The following is a 23,915-nucleotide window of genomic DNA, read 5'->3' as shown; positions in this document are numbered from 1 at the left end:
GGCAGGTGGATCACCTGAGGTCAGGAGTTTGAGACCAGCTTGACCAACAGGGATAAACCCTGTCTCTACTAAAAATACAAAATGAGAGGCCGGGCGCGGTGGCTCAAGCCTGTAATCCCAGCACTTTGGGAGGCCGAGACGGGCGGATCACAAGGTCAGGAGATCAAGACCATCCTGGCTAACACGGTGAAACCCCATCTCTACTAAAAATACAAAAAAACTAGCCGGGCGACCTGGCGGGCGCCTGTAGTCCCAGCTACTCGGGAGGCTGAGGCAGGAGAATGGCGTGAACCCGGGAGGCGGAGCTTGCAGTGAGCTGAGATCCGGCCACTGCACTCCAGCCCGGGCGACAGAGCAAGACTCTGTCTCAAAAAAAAAAAAAAAAAAAAAATACAAAATGAGCTGGGCGTGGTAGCACATGCCTGTAATCCCAGTCACTCAGGAGGCTGAGGCAGGAGAATCGCTTGAACCCAGGAGGCAGAGGTTGCAGCGAGCCTAAATCTCGCCATTGCACTCCAGCCTTGACAACAAGAGCGAAACTCCGTCTCAAAAAAAAAAAACAAAAAAAAGTTATTGTGAAGTTTAGAGAAAATGCATGAGGTATATGTATTTACTTACAGTAAGTGCTCAATAAATGATGGTTAATATTACTATTAGACCCATTTTGCTATTGGGGATGCTACCATCTTTTGCAAGTTATCTACTTCCTAAAAACAATTACACAAAGAGAAGCATGACTCGTAATATGGTAGTCTTTTTCACATAAATTCAGTAGTTACATTACAGGTTCAACATAAGAGTTCACAGAATAATACGGATATATATATATATAATCATGCCAAGTTATACCTAAATATTTACCAGTTCAGGGGGCTAAGGGCATCTATTTACTTTTTACGAGCCCTGGAAAAGTTGGGAAGCTATTTATTGGTTTTATAATAAAGTTTACCTAAAGCATAAAATCCAGCTCTTGCAAGCTGCTCCTTGTTAACTGAGTATATCCATGTCCCAAAAGTAATGATCCGTGCTTCATAATCTGCCATGGATGGATTTCTTGGAAGATTTGTTGAATTTGGGAAATTCCTATCAGAACTCACAGCATCAGATTCACTTCGAATATTAAGATTCCGGCCCAAAACAAAGAAGCAATTAGGAAAGTGTCGCCTGTGTTCTGACCAGGCACGATCACAAGGTTCCCAATTTTTCAGTTTTCCACCACAACAAAAGCACTGCACTTGGTCACCAATACCTGTGTAGTAGAGTCCAGCACTTGCTAACTCTCTTGGGGTTAGGTGAGCATAGTCTGGCCAGTTCTGAAAGGACTTTAATCTAGCTTCTTCACTATACATGGCAGGGTTCCTTGGGTATATGGTGTCTGATATATCTACAACCTGCCCAGTTCTCAAAAGATAGTCTGCATGTGTCTCAGATGGCCTGTCTAAGGCAAAATGATTTCTGCTTCCCAGATAGTTTTCGACTTTGTACTGACCATTCTGGATACCAGAATTTGTAGACTGTGTGGCACTATTTTCAAAATAAAAGCCATTGATAAATCTGCAATTTGGGGATACTTTCCTGTGTCTTCCAACTGCTGAGTCTCCATATTGCCATCTATCTACAGCTGCATGACAACTAAAGCACCGCACGGTATCTCCTTCACCAGTATAAAGAAACCCTGCTCGTGCCAGTGTTGATGCTGAAACAGGACTACTACTTGGAAAATCTGCAAAAGTTTTTAATCTATTAAACTCTTCTACAAATTCTTCTTCCTTATTGATGTCTGCAGGTACACAAGTTTTAGATCCTTCAAAACTGTTAAAAGTCATCTTCTCTTGAAAATAGGACTTGTCCACCTTTTCTAAAAAGAGAACATTATATTAGGAAATCCAAAACGTGAAACACAAGCAATAGACTTTTGTTATAGGAGCTAACAAATTATCACTTATGACATAAAAATAACTACACAACTGCTAAGAAACATTCTAATTCTAAATACTAGGGTTTAACATTACATCATTCAAGTCATAAAGTAAAATCTAGCATTTTTGTTTTCTCTTTCTGAGGAAAGTAGTATTTAAGCAGGCAGAATAAAACTAAAATTTTTAAATGCTTATTTTACATAAATATGTAAACTGTGATGCAGAATATATTACAATTATTAACCATGTCAAATCATTAATTAGGAAAAACATGAAAGAAGCATAAAATATGCAGATTATTAAAGTCTGTGCATAATTGTTATAATGAATCATTATATATTCAAGGCATCAAAGTTCAGTTTTTACAAATTAAAAAATGTTCAGAATGTTAATGAATTAATTTTTAATATTTCTTTGCTTAGCAAAATATGTTTCAATCATAATATTGGTTCCAATGTGTTCTTTAAGAGTATGAAATATTTCTGATTTTCATGCATGAACCAGATCCCTTTTTTTGTTGTAACTGGATAATTACAGATATATACGTAACACTGCCCTCTAGAGAGTGGTTCAGGAGAAACTCTAAATACCTGCAAACCTTAATTGCTGTTTTTTTTTGCCCATGACATACATGTACCCTGCAGTTACTTTTGCTATTAACTGCCCTTGGTAGCCAGGCGCAGTGGCTCACGCCTGTAATCCCAGCACTTTGGGAGGCTGAGGCGGGTGGATCACAAGGTCAGGAGATTGAGACCATCCTGGCTAACAGGGTGAAACCCCGTCTCACCTAAAAATACAAAAAATTAGCCGGGCGTGGTTGTGGGCGCCTGTAGTCCCAGCTGCTGGGGAGGCTGAGGCAGGAGAATGGCGTGAACCCAGGAGGCCGAGCTTGCAGTGAGCCGAGATCCCAACACTGCACTCCATTCTGGGCGGCAGAGCGAGACTCCGTCTCAAAAAAAAAAAAAAAAAACTTCCCCTTGGTCAAGTAACAATCTGTTCAAATGGAAGGTAAGTATTGTTGCAGTCTTATTATAGCTGCCAAATCACAGCTGTGTAATTTTAACCCAGATTAAATACTAAAGGGAACCCATTAGGTTATGAGAAGGATAGCAAGACAATTTATCTTCCAAACCTGGACACTTCTCAAACTGAAAAATCACACTAGCAATAATCACACTGGGACAACCGGCATAAATTGGGGTTGCCCCAGGCAAACTAGAGCATATGGTAACCCTAGCTATGAGGCAAACCTGGTTCTCCAGAATCTCCCGCATCGCCTGATAACGTGCTCAATATAAACTTGTCAAAGGCAAAATAATGGTAACAAGGACTCTGTCTCTATATTATATGTGCATTAATTGATTTTTTTTTTTTTTTTTTGAGATGGAGTTTTGCTCTTGTTGCCCCGGCTGGAGTGCAATGGCGTGATCTTGCTCACTGCAACCTCTGCCTCCTGGGTTCAAGCGATTCTCCTGCCTCAACCTCTCAAGTAGCTGGGATTACAGACATGCACCACCATGCCCAGCTAATTTTGTATTTTTTAGCAGAGACGGGGTTTCTCCAGGTTGGTCAAGTTGGTCTTGAACTCCCGACCTCAGGTGATCCCCCACCTCGGCCTCCCAAAATGCTGGGATTATAGGCATGAGCCAATAGGTCGAGCCATTGATTTCTTGAGAAGAATTAGCCAGCTCTTTTGCCTTTATGTTGACACAATATGTCTTAGAATTTAATCTCTTTTGGAGTAATGTTCAACACAAAGCAAGCTGGCAATGGACTTCAGTCTTTCCTGGCCATGTCAACTTATAGTGGTATTAACTCATACCTCAACAGCTGAGTTATATCTGCATAAAACTTTTGGAATAGTCTCCATGACTTTTGATGAATTATCATCTCCTAGATGTCTGAAAACATTCCAACATTAGCTTCAAGGCCCTTTGTTGAATCAGCATAATAAACTGAATGACAAAAATCAAGATTCAAAGAAACCAAGGCTGATCAAACCCCTTGTTCTACTCTTTTCCCTCTTCTCACTCTGCACTTGACTAGTCTTAAGAAAAAAACCAGCCGGTCATGGTGGCTCACGCCTGTAATCCCAGCACTTTGGGAAGCCAAGGTGGGCAAATCACCTGAGGTCGGGAGTTCGAGACCAGCTAGACCAACATGGTGAAACCCTGTCTCTACTAAAAACACAAAATTAGCCAGGCGTGGTGGCACATGCCTGTAATCCCAGCTACTTGGGAGGCTGAGGCAGGAGAATCACTTGAACCCAGGAGGCGGAGGTTGCAGTGAGCAGAGATCGCACCATTGTACTCCAGCCTGGGCAACAAGAGCGAAACTCTTGTCTCAAAAAAAAAAAAAAAAAAAAAAAAAAAACATAAAAGTAAAAAACCAAAGCTACCTGATAGGCTAATGAGATAACATTTAATAGGGGTAAGTGTAAAGTCTTACATCTGGTTTTTTAAAAATATCTGGTGCATAGGCCGGGTGCGGTGACTCATGCCTATAATCTCAGCACTTTGGGAGGCCAAGGCAGCCGGATAACTTGAGGTCAGGAGTTTGAGACCAGCCTGGCCAACATGGTGAAACCCCTATCTCTACTAAAAATACAAAAATTAGCCAGGCGTGGTGGCAGGTACCTGTAATCCCAGCTACTCGGGAGGCTGAGACAGAACCCTTGAACCCGGGCAGCGGAGGTTGCAGTGAGCCAAGATCATGTCACTGCACTCCATCCTGGGCGACAGAGTGAGGCTCCATCTCAAAAAAAGAAAAACAAAACAAAACAAAAAGGCCGGGTGCAATGGCTCACGCCTGTAATCCCAGCACTTTGGGGGGCCAAGGAGGGTGGGTCACCTGAGGTCAAAAGTTCGAGACCAGCCTGACCAACATGGAGAAACCCTACCTCTACTTAAAAAAAAAAAAAAAGAAACAAACAAAGAAAATTAGCCAGGCATGGCGGTGGACTCCTGTAATCGCAGCTACTCGGGAGGCTGAGCCAGGAGAATTGCTTGAACCCAGGAGGTGGAGGTTGCAGTGAGCTGAGATCGTGCCACTGCACTCCAGCCTGGGTGACAGAACGAGTGTCTCAAAAAAAAAAAAAAAAAAAAAAATCTGTTGCATAACTAAAAGAAAATGGAGACTTTGTTTAAGAAAAAATCACATAAAGGCAATCCTCCAGATTAAAACCTTGGAATTTTAATTAATTACAAATTCATCATGAGCCAACATTACAAGTTGACTAAAAAACTTACAGCAACTTCAGGCTGCATTAGTGTCCAGATGTGCAACATCCAGATCCAATTCAGCTACCAAGGGATATTATTTCCAGTTCCAAATACATTTTGGAAGGGACATTAACAAAGTTTAATGTCCTCAGGGAGCAACTGGGATGATAAAAATGATATCATATGAGAAATAGAATAGCAAAGGATATTTATCGCAAAGGGTGGAAAAATTGTGAGGGGAAGGGTAGAGAGGATAGACTGATATCTAAAAGGTTATCATGTAGAAAAGAGATCCACATTTTGTATAGCTTGAGGGCAGAATTAAGGTCATTAAATACAACTATAAACAGTAGATTTTAACCCAAGGATGAGCTTTATAACAACTGATAGCAGCAACAAATGGATGGGGTTGCCTTGTAGATTATGAGTTCCTCCTATCACTTAAAGGAGCTTCAGCATGGACTAGGAGACTGGATTAAACATTTCCAAGTCTATAATTATCCTGAATAATTAATGCTCAGTATAATTCAAAACACATGAGAATTGCCTTCCCTGGGGTGTTAAATTTTATTTCAAGTCAATCAAAATAGATGTAAGTGGTCAGGCATAGTGGCTCATGCCTGTAATCTCAACACTTTGGGAGGCTGAGGTGGGTGGATCACTTGAGGTCAGGAGTTCAAGACCAGCCTGGCCAACATGGTGAAACCCCATCTCTACCAAAAAATGCAAAAATTAGCCAGGCGTGGTGGCATACGCCTGTAATCCCAGCTACTCGGGAGGCTAAGGGACAAGAATCACCTGAACCTGGGAGGCAGAGGTTGCAATGAGCCGAGATTGTGCCACTGCACTCCAGCCTAGGTGACAGAGTAAGACTTCATCTCAAAAAAAGAAAAAACAAAGTATAAAATCAAAGATATTCTCATTTCACAATTTTGTGTAGTTCAAGTAGTCACCCTGTTTCAGAAAATATTAGGTAAAACCATCATTCAACATGAGCAGGAGAATCTCAATTTGAAGCTTTTGAGTGGAGATCTTGTCTTCCCAGAGGTTGTTTCCATGCCAATAGTTCAGATTTCACTCTTTTGAAAAGTAAATATTTATTTAGAAGCACTCAAGTGAACAATATATACACATTAGCAGAGTGTGAGCTTTTTGAGAAGGAGGAAAAAACAGAATTACCAGAGGGTGGAAGGATGACTGATGAACGACAGAAATCTTGGCTTTAGAGGAAGGCACCAAACAAAAAGGGTAAGATAGGGTAAAAAAATATAGGATCTAAGTGAAATGGAGGAGGGGAAAATGATACCACAGAAAACAAGTATATACGGAGCAGAAGAATTGAGAATACAGAAGAAAATAGGGTACAAATATTGGACAAGGGTGACAAAAAGGTTTTTGAAGTGAAAAGGTGTGGGTGCAATAAAGTATGCTGGGATAATTTAAGGCTTCTCTGTGAAAGCATCTTCAGACTTTGTACTGGGTACGTGGAAAGGCAGGAAGGCACGGAAAGAGAAAAATGTCAAAGAAAGCTTTTGGTAAAGGGGCTGGGCAGTCAGGAATCTTAAGGGTAACAATAGTTGGGAAAATAGCACTATGGAAGCAAAAAATGGGACAAAAAGGACCAGCAAGCAATGGTGCATGTTTAAATGAAGGGTTTGGGAGACTCTACAATGGTAATATGTAAGGTTTTACAGTATACATGTATGAACAGACATTTAGTCCAGTCAACTGTGTAAAGAGAGCCACCAGGAGGTGCCAAGGAGAGGATGTTGACAGCTAGTCTAGCGAGAATGTGGGAATGCGGAGGTGGGGGATACAGAGACAAAGGCACATACAAAACCCTGGTGTCTGTATATGACACAAAAGTTTCTATTTCTCCTTTTTTTTTTTTTTTGAGACACAGTTTTTTGCTCTTGTTGCCCAGGCTGGAGTAAAATGGCGTGATCTCAGGTCACTGCAACCTCCGCCTTCCAGGTTCAAGCCATTCTCCTCAGTCTCCCAAGTAGTTGGAATTACAGGTGCCCGCCACCATGCCTGGCTAATTTTTGTATTTTTAGAAGAGACAGGATTTCAACATGTTAGCCAGGCTGGTCTTGAACTGCTGACCTCAGGTGATCCACCTGCCTTGACCTTCCAAAGTGCTGGGATTACATGCATGAACCACTGTGCCCAGCTGCTTTTTAAAAAAATTATTATTAGGGTTTTCTTTTTTTTTGAGACAGAGTTTCTCTTGTTGCCCAGGCTGGAGTGCAATGGCACAATCTTGGCTCACTGCAACCTCTGCCTCTCGGGCTCAAGTGATTCTCCCACCTCAGCCTCCTGAATGACTGGGATTATAGGCGCCTGCCACCACACTCGGCTAATTTTGTATTTTTAGTAAAGACGGGATTTCTCTATGTTCGTCAGGCTGGTCTTGAACTCCTGACCTCAGGTGGTCCGTCCGCCTCGGCCTCCCAAAGTGCTGGGATTACAGGCGTGAGCCACCACGCCCAGCCTTAAGGTTTTCTTTTTTGAGACAGAGTCTTGTTCTGTCACCTAGGCTGGAGGGCAGTGGCTCAATCTCAGCTCACTGCAACCTCCGCCTCCCAGGTTCAAGGGATTCTCCTGCCTCAGCCTTCCGAGTAGCTGGGACTAAAGGTGCGTGCCACCATGCCCAGCTAATGTTTTGTATTTTTAGTAAAGACGGGGTTTCACCATCTTAGCCAGGATGGTCTCGATCTCCTGACCTCGTGATCCGCACGCCTCGGCCTCCCAAAGTGCTGGGATTACAGGCGTGAGCCACTACGCCCGGCCAATGTTTTCAAATACATAGAACAAAGGCTATTTTAATGGGGAAAATAATATAAGGTAGAATGCATGCCAGATTGCCACTGTGTGAAATGTATACTTATAGACAAGACTCGGAAAGTAATAATAAATAAATAAATCAGGAAAATGTTAAGGTGACGGGATTATAGGTGATCTTTTTCTCCAGAATGTCTTTAATAATACTGTCACTTAAAATCTTGTCAAGTAAAATAATATTGATTAAATAAATCAGGAAAATGTTAAGGTGACGAGATTATAGGTGATCTTTTTCTCCAGAATGTCTTTAATAATATTGTCACTTAAAATCTTGTCAATTAAAATAATATTGATTAAATAAATCAGGAAAATGTTAAGGTGACGGGATTATAGGTGATCTTTTTCTCCAGAATGTCTTTAATAATATTGTCACTTAAAATCTTGACAATTAAAATAATATTGTCACCGGGCACAGTGACTCACGCCTGTAACCCCAGCACTTTGGGAGGCCGAGGCGTGTGGATCACGAGGTCAGGAGATCGAGACCATCCTGGTTAACACGGTGAAACTCCGTCTCTACTAAAAATACAAAAAATTAGCCGGGCGTGGTGGAGGGCGCCTGTAGTCCCAGCTACTCGTGAGGCTGAGGCAGGAGAATGGCATGAACCTGGGAGGCGGACCTTGCAGTGAGCTGAGATCCAGCCACTGCACTCCAGCCTGGGTGACAGAGAGAGACTTCGTCTCAAAAAAACAAAAAATCTCTCTTTCTGTGGTTTTGTCAACCACAGAAAAAGGCTATGTCCAGTCATTGCTATGCCCTAAGACTTCAGACCTGTGTCTTCAATCATAGATGTGGATGTTCTCCCAGGAACTAAGCATTCCCTAGGATTCTATATCCAAGATGGTTTTAGCCTAAGGGAGACACCACATGGCTTAGAGAGCATCCCAGGGATCTTTTATATCCTGGCTTGTTCCAGGCCTGGCTCACAGCACAGAACTATGAAATGTTAATGATGAAGTTTTTAGAAGTTGATGGTACGTAAGTTTCAGGGAAGTGTCTCAATCAAGTAAACAGACATGATGAGTGCAAACAGCAGCCACTTCATCCTAACAGTGAGACCAGCAACCAGGTGAATAATGTTACTGGGAACAGTCAGACTTCTGATAGCTCCAGCCAATCTGCTGATAATAGCCTTCTTGCCTATCCACAGCAGACTGAACCAAACTTTGAGCCAAAGGATGAAGACAGAGGGGAAGGTAACATTACTATTTAAGATAATGGTGTGCCACACAAGACTGCTAAAGCCATTCCTACCATCAAAAGCCTGGAATCATTAACACAAACAGAACAAACTCACTTTTGAGTCTCGACAGAATGATTTTACTTCTTCTAATTGAGTTTAGTAGTAGTACTAACAGAATTTGAAACACATGCTCCAGATCAAAAACTCTTAGAAGATGTAACTATCATAACATCATGAAACTATCACTTGAATGTTTTCTGAATGAGGATGTCATAGGACTTGTAAATTTGGGTAGTTTAAGAGCTTTTAAACCTCTGAGCCAACGACCTAGAATAGGCATGAGAACAATAATATTACAAGTTTGAAATGCTATTAAAATAAATAGAAACAGAAAGTAGATTAGTGGTTGCCTAGGGCTGGGGAGGGGGGGAAATAGGAAGTGACTATAAATGGTTACTGGAGTTGTTTCTGGAGTAATGAAAATGTTCTAAAATTAGATTGTGGTGACAGTTGCACAACTCTGCATATACTAAAAGCCACTGAACTATATACTTTAAATGGATCTTATGGTATATAAATTATATCTCAATAAAGCTGTCAAAATGTTATTAAAATAGTAGTTTGGTAACTGCATAAACTTTGGAGGATCAGAGGTGATTTTAAGTATAAAACAATGGGGCTTCTGCTAATGAAATTATGTGCTTTTGATATGGAAAATGGGATATTAGTACATTTTCAGAACTACATGAGAGGACTAAGTCATTTCTGTTTGAAGTGGTTACATATTTAACCTGTTTCACAGAGCCCAGTGAATTTTTCCTTTAACTATATTTTTTAAATTCTTTTTTTTTTTTTTTGAGATGGAGTCTCACTCCCAGGCTGGAGTGCAGTGGCGTGATCTCGGCTCACCGCAAGCTCTGCCTCCCGGGTTCACACCATTCTTCTGCCTCAGTCACCTGAGTAGCTGGGACTACAGGCACCTGCCACCACGCCCAGTTAATTTTTTTGTATTTTTAGTAGAGACAAGGTTTCACCATGTTAGCCAGGATGGTCTTGATCTCCTGACCTCATGATCCATCTGACTTGGCCTCCCAAATTGTTGGCATGACAGGCATGAGCCACCGCGCGCAGCTATATTCTTTTTTTTTTTTTTTTGAGACGGAGTCTCGCTCTGTCGCCCAGGCTGGAGTGCAGTGGCCGGATCTCAGCTCACTGCAAGCTCCGCCTCCCGGGTTTACGCCATTCTCCTGCCTCAGCCTCCTGAGTAGCTGGGACTACAGGCGCCCGCCACCTCACCCGGCTAGTTTTTTGTATTTTTTAGTAGAGACGGGGTTTCACCATGTTAGCCAGGATGGTCTCGATCTTCTGACCTCGTGATCCGCCCGTCTCGGCCTCCCAAAGCGCTGGGATTACAGGCTTGAGCCACCGCGCCCGGCCGAGCTATATTCTTTAAAGAGAAAAAGTTTGATTCTATCTCTTGGTACTGGAGGACCTCAGTTCTTATGTTTCCAGTATTATTTCTAATGTTGTTCTTCTGTTGCTAATTATAACAAATCACTTTCTGGAATGCTTCTTCTAACTTTTAAGAAATTAAGCCAATTACTATTTTTAGGAGTTGCTTTCCATGTTATGAAGCACCTGAAGCTATGTTCCTGAATTACAAAATTCTGTTTGATAGTTGTTCACATTGGTGTTTGTCCATCCTATAGCTTATATATTTAAAAACTAATTCCAAACAGGTATAATTTATGCTGTAAAAAGCAGTTAATGGCCGGGTGTGGTGGCTCATGCCTGTAATCCCAGCACTTTGGGAGGCCGAGGCAGGCGGATCACTTGAGGTCAGGAGTTCGAAATCAGCCTGGCCAACACAGCAAAAACCCTATCTCTACTAAAAATACAAAAAGTAGTCAGCCATGGTGGTGCATGGCTGTAATCCCAGCTACTTAGGAGGCTGAACTATGAGAATTACTTGAACCCGAAGACGGGGGTTGCAGTGAGCCAAGACTGCACCTCTGTACTCCAGCCTGGGTGACAGAGCTGTCTTTGAGACAGAGCAAAACTGTCTCAAAAAAAAATAATAATAAAAATAAAGCAGTTAATTTCACCGACTCTGGTAATACGAGACTCTCTCCCTTAACATTCTTGTATTTATTTCTAATTTCACTAGAAAGCATTCCCTTTGTTTAGTGTGTCTATATGTACATTGGAATGCTTTTGTACTCTTTTAATGTATTCAAGTAGTATGAATGTTTTTGATAAAAAATGTACCATGATTAAAAGATTTTTACACATGGAACAAACCTGTGTATTTTTTCATACAACGATTTTGGATTTTCTTCAGTGGGATTATTCTAGGAAGACTGCCTATCATTGATAGAAATATGTGGTATTTACCACTGACGGGTAGAGTTTACCCATATTATTTTCCTTTTTATTTTAAAAATGTATTATCATTATTTTTTTAAAGACAAGGCCTTGCTCTGTTGCCCGAGTTGGAGTGCAGTGGTGTGATCATAGCTCATTGTAACCTCAACCTCTTGGGCTGAAGCAATCCTTCCACCTCAGCCTCCTGAATAGCTGGGACTATAGCCACATGCCACCATGCCCCGCTAATTTTAAAAAGTTTTCTTAGAGATGTAGTTTCTCTATGCTGTTCAGGCTGGTCTGGAATTCCTGGACCCAAGCGATACTCCTGACTTGGCCTCCCAAAGTGTTGTGATTATAGCCGTGAAGGACTGTTTGACTAGTTTTTTACCATTATGAACAATGTTGGAGTGAATGACCTTCTATCTAAACCTACTCATGTAATGTTGGCTTTTCGCACCAATAATAGATGGCCTCAAACAGGACAGTGTCCTGTCACTACCTCCATTTAATCTATTTTGTTTTTGACTAGTAATAGTCTTAAGAAGAAGCATTTGACTAAAGTAGTTGGAAAAAAAAAAAAAGCAGCATGAGGCCATATGTGGTGGCTCACCCCTGTAATCCCAACACTTTGGGAGGTTAAGGCAGGAGAATCACTTGAGCCCAGGAATTTAAGACCACACTGGGCAACATAGGCCAAGGAATTACAGGTTACAATGAGCTGTGACTGCATCACTGCACTTCAGCCTGTACAACAGGTCAAGACACTGTCTTTAAAAACAGTAGTATGAATACACTTATAAATCTATAAGAAGGCCGGGCGCAGTGACTCACACCTGTAATCCCAACACTTTGGGAGTATGAGGTGGGTGGATCGCTTGAATTCGGGAGTTCAAGACCAGCCTGGCCAATGTGATGAAACACCGTCTCTACTAAAAATACAAAAATTAGTTGGGCATGGTGGCGCATGCCTGTAATTGCAGCGACTCGGGAGGTTGAGGCAGGGGAATCGTTTGAACCTGGGAGGCAGAGGTTGCAGTGAACCGAAATGGTGCCACTGCACTCCAGCCTGGGCGACAGAGCGAGACTCCATCTCAAAAAAAAGAAAAAAAAAAAAACTGTAAGAAAAAGATTAATACGTTGATAGAAAACAGGCAAATTTACAAGTGGGAAATATTAATGGTCAACAAACATATGCAACAATGTTAAACCTCATTAATAATCAAAGAAATAAACACTTTAAAAGATAACATTTTTATCCTGTTTGGCAAAGGTCAACACTACTACCAACAATGAAAACGCAGTGGCACGAGAGTATGGAGCAAGAGGCATCTGTCTGTTAGAACTAAAAACTGGTACATCTTTTCTGGAAGATAATCTGGCAATATATGTTCTAAAAGTCTTAAATATATGGTAATCTCTTGAACCACCCATTCTAGTTCTAAACACATTCTCCAAAATAATAATAATAATAAATAAATAAATAAATCCCTGATCAGGCCAGGCGCAGTGGCTCACGCCTGTAATCCCAGCACTCTGGGAGGCCGAGGCAGGTGGATCACCTGAGGTCAGGAGTTCAAGACCAGTCTGGCCATGGTGAAACCCCGTCTCTACTAAAAATACAAAAAATTAGCCAGGCGTGGTGGTGCGTGCCTGTAATCCCAGCTACTCAGGAGGCTGAGGCAGGAGAATCGCTTGAACCCGGGAGGCAGAGGCTGCAGTGAGCCGAGATCGCGCCATTGCACTCCAGCCTGGGCAACAACAGCGAAACTCCTCCCCTCATCCCCACCAAAAAAAAAAAAAGAAAATCCCTGATCAGCCAGGCACAGTGGCTCATGCCTGTAATCCCAGCACTTTGGGGGCTAAGGCGGGTGGATCACTTGAGGTCAGGAATTCGAGACCAGCCTGGCCAACATGGCAAAACCTAGGCTCCACAAAAAACAAGAATTAGCTGGGGGTGGTGACACACACCTGTAGTCCCAGCTACTCAGGAGACTGAGGCAGGAGAACTGTTTGAACCCGGAAGGTGGAGGTTGTAGTGAGCCAAGATTGCGCCACTGCATTCAAGCCTGGGCAACAGAGCAAGACTCCATCTCAAAAAAAAAAAAAAAAAAAACTCCAATAATTTCATTATTAATGTATATAAGGATGTTCCATAAAGTGCTATCTACTAAAACAAAACAACTCAATATCTAACAAAAGAGGACAATACTATGGTAATATGGGCCACCAGGCAACCATTAAAAATTCATGTTCAGGATGTATTTTAAAAATATATATATTATACAGGGGCCATGTTAACCTTCTCTGTGTCATTCCAATTTTAGTATATTTACTGCTGAAGCAAGCACCATGATGTTGTATTAAGTGGAAAAAGCTGGTTACAAAATAATGCTGTATTATATAACCCAAATTATAAAAGATACAGATATATAAAGATAGGCTAAATTACATATCAAAATTCTGCTGTGGTTATCTCCGAGCAGTGAGATTAAATTCTTTTCTTTGTGCTTTTCTTAACTTTCTAAATTCTATACAGCAAATATATTAGATTCTAATCAAAAGAAACAAGCAGGTGGACTCTTGATTAGTCAGGCACCCTTGTACAATCCTGCCAACCAGACTATGGGCATAATCTGGTTATTTGTCATGTGACAATGCTTCCTCCATCTGTGAATACACTGGCCAAGTAAACTATCAATAGCAGGGCCTGGTAATGCAAAGTTTTGGCTTTTCATTCACAGAAAATAATTTTTATGACTTAGAGAAGGATATGTTCTTTGGTTCTTATCTTTTTGCCTATCCTGAGAATTTCTGCCAGTTTGTTACATAGGTAACTGCCTCTGAGCAACCCACCAGGTTTTTTGGGGGTTTTTTTCTTCAGGTTTCTTTGTGGTTTTGTTTGTTTTTTTCAGACGGACTCTCGCTCTGTCGCCCAGGCTGGAGTGCAGTGGCGCGATTTGGGTTCACTACAACCTCTGCCTTCCAGGTTCAAGCAATTCTTCTGCCTCAGCTTCCCAAGTAGCTGGGATTACAGGCATGCACTACCAGGCCCAGCTAATTTTTTTTTTTTTTTTTTTTTTTGTATTTTTAGTAGAGACGAAGTTTCACCATGTTGGCCAGGCTGGGCTCAAAACTCCTCACCTCAAGTGATCCATTGCCTCAGCCTCCCAAAGTGCTGGGATTACATGTGTGCACCGCCACGATGCCTGGCTGATTTTTGTATTTTTAGTAGAGACAGCGTTTCATCATGTTGGCCAGGCTGGTCTCAAACTCTTCATCTCAAGTGATCTGCCTGCCTTGGCCTCCCAAAGTGCTGGGATTATAGGCGTGAGCCACCGTGCCTGGCGATCATCAGGTTTCAAAAAAGAGAGAGGGCCAGACATGGTGGCTCACGCCTGTATTCCCAGCACTTTGGGAGGTCAAGGCAGGCGGACTGCTTGAGCCCAGGTGTTCGAGGCCAGGTTGAGCAACATGGTGAGACCCCGTCTTTACAAAAAATAAAAATAAAAATTAGGCCAGGTGTGGTGGCTCACACCTGTAATCCCAGCACTTTGGGAGGCCGAGGCAGGTGGATCATCTGAGGTCGGGAGTTTGAGACCAGCCTGACCAACATGAAGAAACCCCATCTCTACTAAAAATACAAAATTAGCTGGGCGTGCTGGCACATGCCTGTAATGCCAGCTGCTCAGGAAGGCTGAGGCAAGAGAATCGCTTGAACCCGGGAGGCCGAGGTTGCGGTGAGCCGAGATTGCGCCACTGCACTCCAGCCTGGGCAGTAACAGCGAAATTCCATCTAAAATGAATAAATAAATAAAAATAAAAATTAGTTGGGCATGGTTGCACATGCCTATAGTCTGCACACGCCTGTAGTCCCAGCTACTCGGGAAGCTGAGGTGGAAGGACTGCCTGAGCCTGGGAAGTAGAGTCTGCAGTGAGCTACGATTGTGCCAATGCACTCCACTCTGGGAGACAGAATGAAAAACTATCTCCAAAAAAAAAGAAAAGAAAAGAAAAAAAGAGAGAGAGAGGGATACAGGTCAAGTCACAGAAAAAAAAGAAAAGAAAAAAAAGAGAGAAAGGGATACAGGTCAAGTCACAGAGACAAAAGCAGTGATCAGGTCACGTCCATGGTGGCTGGCCAGAAACAAATGCCTTTTGGTCCACTGCTTGAGTGGCAGTAAACCAGCAGCAGCAGAGAAGGGCTGAGAAACACAGGTGATACCTGATTGCTACTTATTGGGTTTCTTTTTTTGTGATGGAGTCTTGCTCTGTCATGCAGACTGGAGTGCAGTGGTGTGATCTTGGCTCTCTGCAACCTCCACCTCCTGAGTTCAAGTGATTCTCCTGCCTTAGCCTCTTGAGTAGCGAGACTACAGGGGCGCACCACCATGCCTGGCTAATTTTTGTATTTTTAGTAGAGACGGGGTTTTGCCATGTTGGCCAGGCTGTTCTCGAACTCCTGACTTCAGGTGACCCGCCCGCCTCAGCCTTACAAAGTGCTGGGATTACAGGCGTGAGCCAACGCGCCCAGCCAACTTATTGTTAACTTGAATTGAAAATAAAAGGACTTGCTAAGTGAGAAACCAGTGTGCCAAAAAAAAAAAAAGAAGAAGAAGAAAAAAGGACTTCTTGTGGAAAAATTTTTCTCAGTGATATCTCTTTGGAGTTATGAACTGTTCATCCACTGCCTTATAAAAATTAACAATGACTTTGGGACCTGGTAAAAAGAAAGAAGTCTCCACGAACTTTGGGCAAAAACTTCCCTAAAATAATTTTTACAAAAAATTAGCTCAGAATCAAGTATACTAAAAAGTATAATCATTATTATTATTATTATTATTTTGAGACGGAGTCTCACTCTGTCACCAGGCTGGAGTGCAGTGGCACGATCTCGGCTCACTGCAACCTCCACCTCCTGGGTTCAAACGATTCTCGTGCCTCAGCCTCCCGAGTAGCTGGAATTACAGGCACATGCCACCATACCTAGCTAATTTTTGTATTTTTAGTAGAGACAGGGTTTCACCATGTTGGCCAGGATGGTCTCGATCTCCTGATCTCGTAATCCTCCCGCCATATTCTCCCAAAGTGCTAGGATTACAGGCATGAGCCACCGCACCCGGCCATCATTATACTTTGTAGACACGAGCAAAAATTGTTCATAATAACTATGTCTTGCTGGACAGGATAATAAAAATCATTATCTTACTTTACAGATAAAGAAACTAATCATCTTGGGAAAAAAAAAAAAAAAAAAAACCTAAGGCATGGTGGCTCGAGCTACTCGGGAGGATGAGGTGGGAGGATCAGTTGAGCCTGGCCACTCCAGCCTGGGCTGACAGAGCCAGATCCTGTCTCAAAAAAACAAAACAAACAAAAAACAAAAACAAAAAAAGAAAGAAAGAAAGAAAAAGAAGCTAAGACGTAAGGAAGGTAAATGATTTACTAAGGCCATAGAGCTGATTAGTGGCATAGAACTGGAACTTACTGTACTCTGATACTTTGTGCAGATAACTTATTCTGACACAGTGATTAGAATGTAGTTCATACAATCAGATGGTTCCATGGATGACTTCATAAGCAGGTAATACCTATCCCTAGACATTTCTCAGAATGAAGTATTCTTTTCTTTTCTTTAAGAGACGGGGTCTCGACTGGGCTTGGTGGCTCATGGCTGGGCGTAGTGGCTCACGCCTGTAATCCCAGCACTTTGGGAGGCTGAGGTGGGTGGATCACTTGGTCAGGAGTTTGAGATCAGCCTGGCCAACATGGTGAAACCTGGTCTACTAAAAATACAAAAATTAGCTGGGCATGGTGGCATATGCCTGTAATCCAACTACCTGGGAGGCTGAGGCAGGAGAATCGCTTGAACCTGGGAGGCAGAGGTTGCAGTGAGCCCAGATCGTGCCACTGTACTCCAGCAGCCTAGCTGACAGAGTGAAACTCCGACTCCCTCACACACACACACACACACACGCACACACAAAAAGAGATGGGGGTCTTACTATGTTGCTCAAGCTGGTCTTGAACTCCTGGCCTCAAGTGATCTTCTAACCTCAGAATGAAGTATTCTATTCCATGATCATGTTGGGACCCCTCAAGCAAGTACTTAAACAACTTTTTTTTTTTTTTTTTTTTTCTGGGACAGGGTCTTGCTCTATCGCCCAGACTGGAGTGCAGTGTCACAATCTCAGCTCACTGCTGCCCCTGCCTTGCAATTTCAAGCAATCCTACCACCTCAGCCTCCCAAGGAGCTGGACTCCAGGCAGGCGCCAGCACACTCAGCTAATTTTTAAATTTTTTTTGTAGATACAAGGTCTCACTATATTGCCCAGGCTGATCAAACAAGTTATGGATAAGAGCCCATATCTTTTCTTTCTTTAGTAAAAATATTTAGCTCTATCTGAAAGCTACAGTGCTATCTATATTCAAACATTTAGTATGTTTCTCTTCTGTCTAGGTTTTAATTTTTTTTAATGACACAAAGTAAAGGAAACTGTGCCACAGTTAAGTGCTACAAACCGAATTTAAATGATACAACATATTTCATGAGTGTCCACATGTACCCAAATGCTATCTACAAACTAATTTTCATTTTCCTTCATCCCATCATTTTAGCTACAAGTACTTTCTCTACTAAACATGCTGAATTTAAACTGAAAATTTTCAATCTTGGCCGGGCATGGGGCTCAAGCCTGTAGCCCCAGCACTTTGGGAGGTCGAGGTGGGCAGACCACCTGAAGTCAGGAGTTCAAGACCAGCCTCGCCAACATGGCAAAACCCCGTCTCTACTAAAAATAGAAAAAAATTAGCTGGACATGGTGGCACGCGCCTGTAGTCCCAGCTTCTCAGGAGGCTGAGGCACAAGAATCGCTTTAACCTGGGCGGCAGAGGTTGCAGTGAGCTGAGATCGCACCACTGCACTCCAGCCTGGGCGACAGAGCGAGACTCCAACTCAATTTTTTAAAAAAAATCAATCCTATTTGGTTTAATGTAAGGTCAAAATTTAAGCATAGGCTTGTGTGATTCTATAGCTCATCTTCTCTTCTTTCACGACGTTACCTTTGATAATAATTAACATATGTAATGTGCTTTACAATTTAGAATGTTTTCATATATGGTATCTAATTTAACCTACATATCATAGGCCTCATCTGAAATAAGAGGAAACAGTGGTTCTGACTGTTACTCATCAAAGGTCATGGACCCAGTGATTATGACCAATATAGGTCTAAGGAAATTACTGTAAGAATTACTGGCAGAAGGGACAGTCCAATGAGGTAGCAGAAAATGTTAGGCTTCCTTCCCTTTCAAGGCCTAAAAAATTAGCTGGAACCACAGAAAGGTTAAGTCACATGGTAATATATGCTGAGATGTCTTTTTTTTTTTTCTTTATTTTTGAGATGGAGTCTCACTCTGTTGCCCAGGCTGGAGTACAGTAGCATGATCTCAGCTCACTGCAACCTCCACCTCCCAGGCTCAAGTGATTCTCCTGCCTCAGCCTCCTAAGTAGCTGGGATTGCAGAGGCATGACCTAGTTTTTTGTTTTTTGGGGTTTTTTTGGGGTTTTCTTTTTTGTATTTTTTTAGTAGACATGGTCCTGAACTGCTGGTCTTGAACTCCTGACCTCAAGTGATCCACCTGCCTCGGCCTCCCAAAGTGCTGGGATTTCAGGTGTGAGCCACTGCGCCCAGCCAGATGTCTATATTTCTGTATTTAAGGTGAATAAAATGATTACAGAAATAAGAATAAAATTTCAAACCATGATATAAGTATTTATAAGTACCAGGGAATGCACAATGGTACCAGCCTTGTCCAGTTTAAGAAATCAGCTTTAATCCACTTAGTTCAACCTCTGACCATCTGAAATCAAGCTATTCTCAGTCTGTACAAGTAAACGTGACTTTTCACTATGACCCATATCCTCGAAAATACATAAAACTGTATCACAACAAGGTGAATCACGTGTATCCATAACAAAGACTGGGTACCAAATCATACTAAAATCAAATCCCAAAATGTATAAAACAGCAGAGCTACAAAGGTATCATAATTTAAAACAATAAAAGCCCATGCCAAGTCCTGCAAAATGGACAGAAGTATGTTTTTATCATATCAAGGATAACCTATTAACCATATGCAGAGCAGATAAAATATATAATCCATAAATATGGCCTCAAATTCCTGTTTCTGTTTTTTGAGATAGGGTCTCGCTCTGTCGCCCAAGGTGGAATGGGGTGCCCTGATCTTGGCTCACTGCATCCTCCATCTCCTGGGCTCAAGTGATCCTCCCACCTCAGCCTCCAGAGTAGCTAGGATTACAGGCACACGCACAACCATGCCCAGTTAATTTTTCTATTTTTAGTAGAGATGGCGTTTTACCATGTTGCCCAGACTGGTCTTGAACTCCTGGGCTCAAGGGATCTCCCTGACTCGGCCTCCCAAAGTGCTGGAATTAAAGGCATGAGCCACCATGCCTGGCCTGGGATTGTTATATGAAACTTTTTTCCTTGACAAAATCTCAGATAATCAGGCTTAAAAACTATTATACTGGGTTTTGAATCTTTGGAATCAACTAGCCCTTAGCCCAACCTCCCTGGGTTTTTTCATTTGTTTGTTTGTTTGCTTGTTTGTTTTGAGACAGGGCCTCACTCTGGCACTCAGGCTAGAATGCAGTGGCGCCCTCATGGCTCATTGCCGCCTTGACCTCCCAGGCTCAAGCGATCTTCACAGGCGCATGCCATCACATCACATTTTTTATTATTGGTAGAGACGGGGGTCTCACGATGTTGCCCAGGCTGGTCTCGAACTCCTGGGATCAAACAATCCTCCCACCTCAGCCTCCCAAAGTGCCGGGCTTACAGGTATGAGTCACCACGCCTGGCCCTGTTATTTTACAGATGAAGAAAGTGCAGTATAAAATAATATACTGGATAAATAAAAAATGTATTTTGAAAGACTTCAGGCCGGGCACGGTGGCTCACGCCTGTAATCCCGGGACTTTGGGAGACCGAGGCGGGTGGATGACCTGAGGTCAGGAGTTCGAGACCAGCCTGGCCAACATGGTGAAACCCCATCTCTACTAAAAATGCAAAAATTAGCCGGACGTAGTGGCAGGCACCTGTAATCTCAGCTACTCGGGAGGCTGGGGCAGCAGAATCACTGGAACCCAGGAGACAGAGGTTGCAGTGAGCTGAGATCGTGCCAGTGTGCTCCAGCCTGGGCAACAAGAGCAAAACTCCGTCTCAAAAAAAAAAGGGCAGGTACGGGGGCTCATGCCTGTAATCCCAACACTTTGGGAGGCCAAGGTGGGCGGATCACAAGGTCAGGAGTTCAAGATCAGCCTGGCCAACATGGTGAAACCCTGTCTCCACTAAAAATACAAAAATTAGCCAGGTGTGGTGGCACACATCTGTACCAAACAAAACAAAACAAAACGACTTCATGAGAAATGTTAACTATAGAATGTTGAATGGGAGAAAAAAGATTAAAACAACCTATAGACAATATGATCATTATTATTCTATTTCATAAATTTTCTATAATAAACACCTATCTCTGGCCAGGCACGGTGGCTCACGCCTGTAATCCCAGCACATTGGGAGGCCAAGGCAGGCAGATCACATGAGGTCAGGAGTGAGACTCCATCTCAAAAAAATAAATAAATACATAAAATAAAATGAGCCGTGTGTGGTAGCACACCTATAGTCCCAGCAACTTGGGAGGCTGAGGCAGAAGAATCGCTTGAACCTGGGAGGTGGAAGTTCAGTGAGCCAAGATCACGCCACTGCACTCCAGCCTGGGCAACAGAGCGAGACTCCGTCTCAAAAAAAAAAAAAAAAGAGAGATATGTGTTTTTTTAAAACACATATCGCTTTTATAACTTAAAATACTCAAAGGCCAGCGCAGTGGCTCATGCCTGTAATCCCGGCACTTTCGGAGGCCAAGGCGGGCAGATTACATGAGGTCAGGAGTTCAAGACCAGCCTGGGCAACATGGTGAAACCCAGTCTCTACTTAAAATACAAAAAAGGCTGCGTGCAGTGGCTCATGCCTATAATCCCAGCACTTTGAGAGGATGAGGAGGGTGGATCACGAGGTCAGGAGTTCGAGGCCAGCCTGGCTAACATGGTGAAACCCCATCTCTACTAAAAATACAAAAATTAGCCAGTTGTGGTGGCGTGCACCTATAATCCCAGCTACTCGGGAGGCTGAGGCAGGAGAATTGCCTGAACCCAGGAGGCAGAGGCTGCAGTGAACCGAGATCGTGCCACTGCACTCCAGCTCTGGGCGACAGAGTAAGACTCCGTCTCGGGGGAAAAACAAACAAAAAAATTAGCCGGCTGTGGTAGCACACGCCTGTAATCCCAGTTACTTGGGAGGCTGAGTCACCAGAATCACTTGAAACCAGGAGGTGGAGGTTGCAGTCAGCTGGGATCATGCACTGAACTCCAGCCTGGGTGACACAACAAGACAATGTCTCAAAAATAAATAAATAAAATAAAATATTCAAAATACCCTTTTATGTTTTAAATTCAACACATCAAATAACATATCAAAAATGTGAAAATGTAAAGAAAGATGGGGTCACTGACATGCACAATCCCACGGCTAATTGGAAACAAAGTCAATAATCTAGGTACTGTGGTACCCAACCCAGGACTCTTTCCAAACACTGTAGCACATGACCTCTAAGATACAGAAACAGTATTTGAGCCGGGCGCAGTGGCTCATGCCTGTAATCCTAGCACTTTGGGAGGCCGAGGCGGGCGGATCACGAGGTCAGGAGATCGAGACCATCCTGGCTAACATGGTGAAACCCCGTCTCCATAAAAATAAAAAAAATTAGCCAGGCATGGTGGTGGGCACGGTGGTGGGCGCCTATAGTCCCAGCTACTCGGGAGGCTGAGGCAGGAGAATGGCGTGAACCTGGGAGGCGGGGCTTGCAGTGAGCCGAGATCGAGCCACTGCACTCCAGCCTGGGGGACAGAGCGAGACTCCGTCTCAAAAAAAAAAAAGAAAGAAATAGTATTTGTTAAATTCTGAAGTATTTTTTATCTTATCACTACTGTTTCTGTCTCCTCATATCTACTCACACAATGCCCTTTAATAGTGCTAACAGGTTACATTTTATAATACTATTAACAGATTATCTCACAGAGATAAAGCTTGAGAATTGACAGCTCATGATAATCTCCCAGTCACAAAAGAACAATGGAAAAACAAAGACACAAAAGCAAAATAAAAACAGACAAAGCAAAAAAAAAAGAAGAAAGGAGGCCTGGCGTGGTGGCTCACACCTGTAATCCCACCACTTTGGGAGGCCAAGGTGGGCGGATCACGAAGTCAGGGGAACCAGACCACCCTGGCTAACACGGTGAAACATGGTCTTTACTAAACACACACATACACACACAATTAGCCGGGTGTGGTGGTGGGTGCCTGTAGTCCCAGCTACTTGGGAGGCTGAGGCAGGAGAATGGCATGAACCCAGGAGGCAGTGCTTGCAGTGAGCCAAGATCGCGCTACTGCACTCCAGCCTGGGCAACAGAGCCAGACTCTGTCCGTCTCAAAAAAAAAAAAAAAAAAAAAAGAAGAAGAAGAAAGGTATTTTTTTTTGACATATTTATTCTTGGAATCATACCACATACTACAATGCCTGGAACACATAAAGTGCTCAATGAATGTTTATTTCATAAACTGTAGGTTTTGCTCTCTGCTAATACTAGCTACCAGACTTAAACATTAGACCAAACAAAAACAGTGAAACATCATTATTTTACATTTGGTATCTCTAAGCATTTACAATATAAATACAGGATTTACCAAAGAAATTAACGTTTACAATGAAGTAAAAGGAGAACATTTATTTACTAAATTAGTAAATATATTTAGTAAAAATTATTTTACTAAAATTTTTTTTTTTTTTTTTTTGAGACGGAGTCTTGCTCTGCCGCCCAGGCTGGAGTGCAGTGGCCGGATCTCAGCTCACTGCAAGCTCCGCCTCCCAGGTTTACGCCATTCTCCTGTCTCAGCCTCCCGAGTAGCTGGGACTACAGGCGCCCGCCACCTCGCCCAGCTAGTTTTTTTGTATTTTTTAGTAGAGACGGGGTTTCACCGTATTAGCCAGGATGGTCTCGATCTCCTGACCTCGTGATCCGCCCGTCTCGGCCTCCCAAAGTGCTGGGATTACAGGCTTGAGCCACCGCGCCCGGCCGTTACTAAAATATTTTAAGCACTATACAAATTAGCTGGTCCATCAATTATAATAATTTTGAGAAACTGCTCACTTCCTGAAAATGGAAAAAAAAAAAAAAAAAGGAAGACAAAATAAAATAAAAACCAAAGAAAAAAATAATAATTCTTACCTATTGAAATGGTCCT

General features: G+C 42.7%; 1 protein-coding gene, 1 non-coding gene and 1 pseudogene across 5 annotated transcripts in view; 1 reads left to right on the top strand and 2 right to left on the bottom strand.

Moving 5' to 3' along the window:
* Nucleotides 1-23,915, bottom strand: part of XIAP (X-linked inhibitor of apoptosis) — a 52,398-nt gene that overhangs the window by 24,229 nt on the left and 4,254 nt on the right. For 3 of the 4 annotated variants that reach the window (XM_010354596.2, XM_030934267.1, XM_010354595.2), the window contains one exon: nucleotides 950-1,858. In XM_010354596.2, coding sequence (XP_010352898.2) covers nucleotides 950-1,826 — 877 coding nt within the window. In that variant the 5' untranslated portion in view covers nucleotides 1,827-1,858. Of the gene's footprint in view, nucleotides 1-949; nucleotides 1,859-5,167; nucleotides 5,300-23,915 lie in introns of all 4 variants that reach the window. The other variant, XM_030934266.1, reaches the window with a different exon arrangement.
* Nucleotides 8,699-9,405, top strand: LOC104655199 (annotated as a pseudogene).
* On the bottom strand, nucleotides 13,777-13,879 carry LOC115898859. Its single transcript, XR_004058518.1, has one exon. It is a non-coding gene; the product is annotated as a U6 spliceosomal RNA (small nuclear RNA).

The sequence above is a fragment of the Rhinopithecus roxellana genome, chromosome 7 (genome assembly GCF_007565055.1).
Source record: "Rhinopithecus roxellana isolate Shanxi Qingling chromosome 7, ASM756505v1, whole genome shotgun sequence".
In the NCBI taxonomy this organism is placed as follows: Eukaryota; Metazoa; Chordata; class Mammalia; order Primates; family Cercopithecidae; genus Rhinopithecus; species Rhinopithecus roxellana.
The sequence above is the reverse complement of the archived record's forward strand: the minus strand, read 5'-3'. Positions and strand labels throughout refer to the sequence as shown.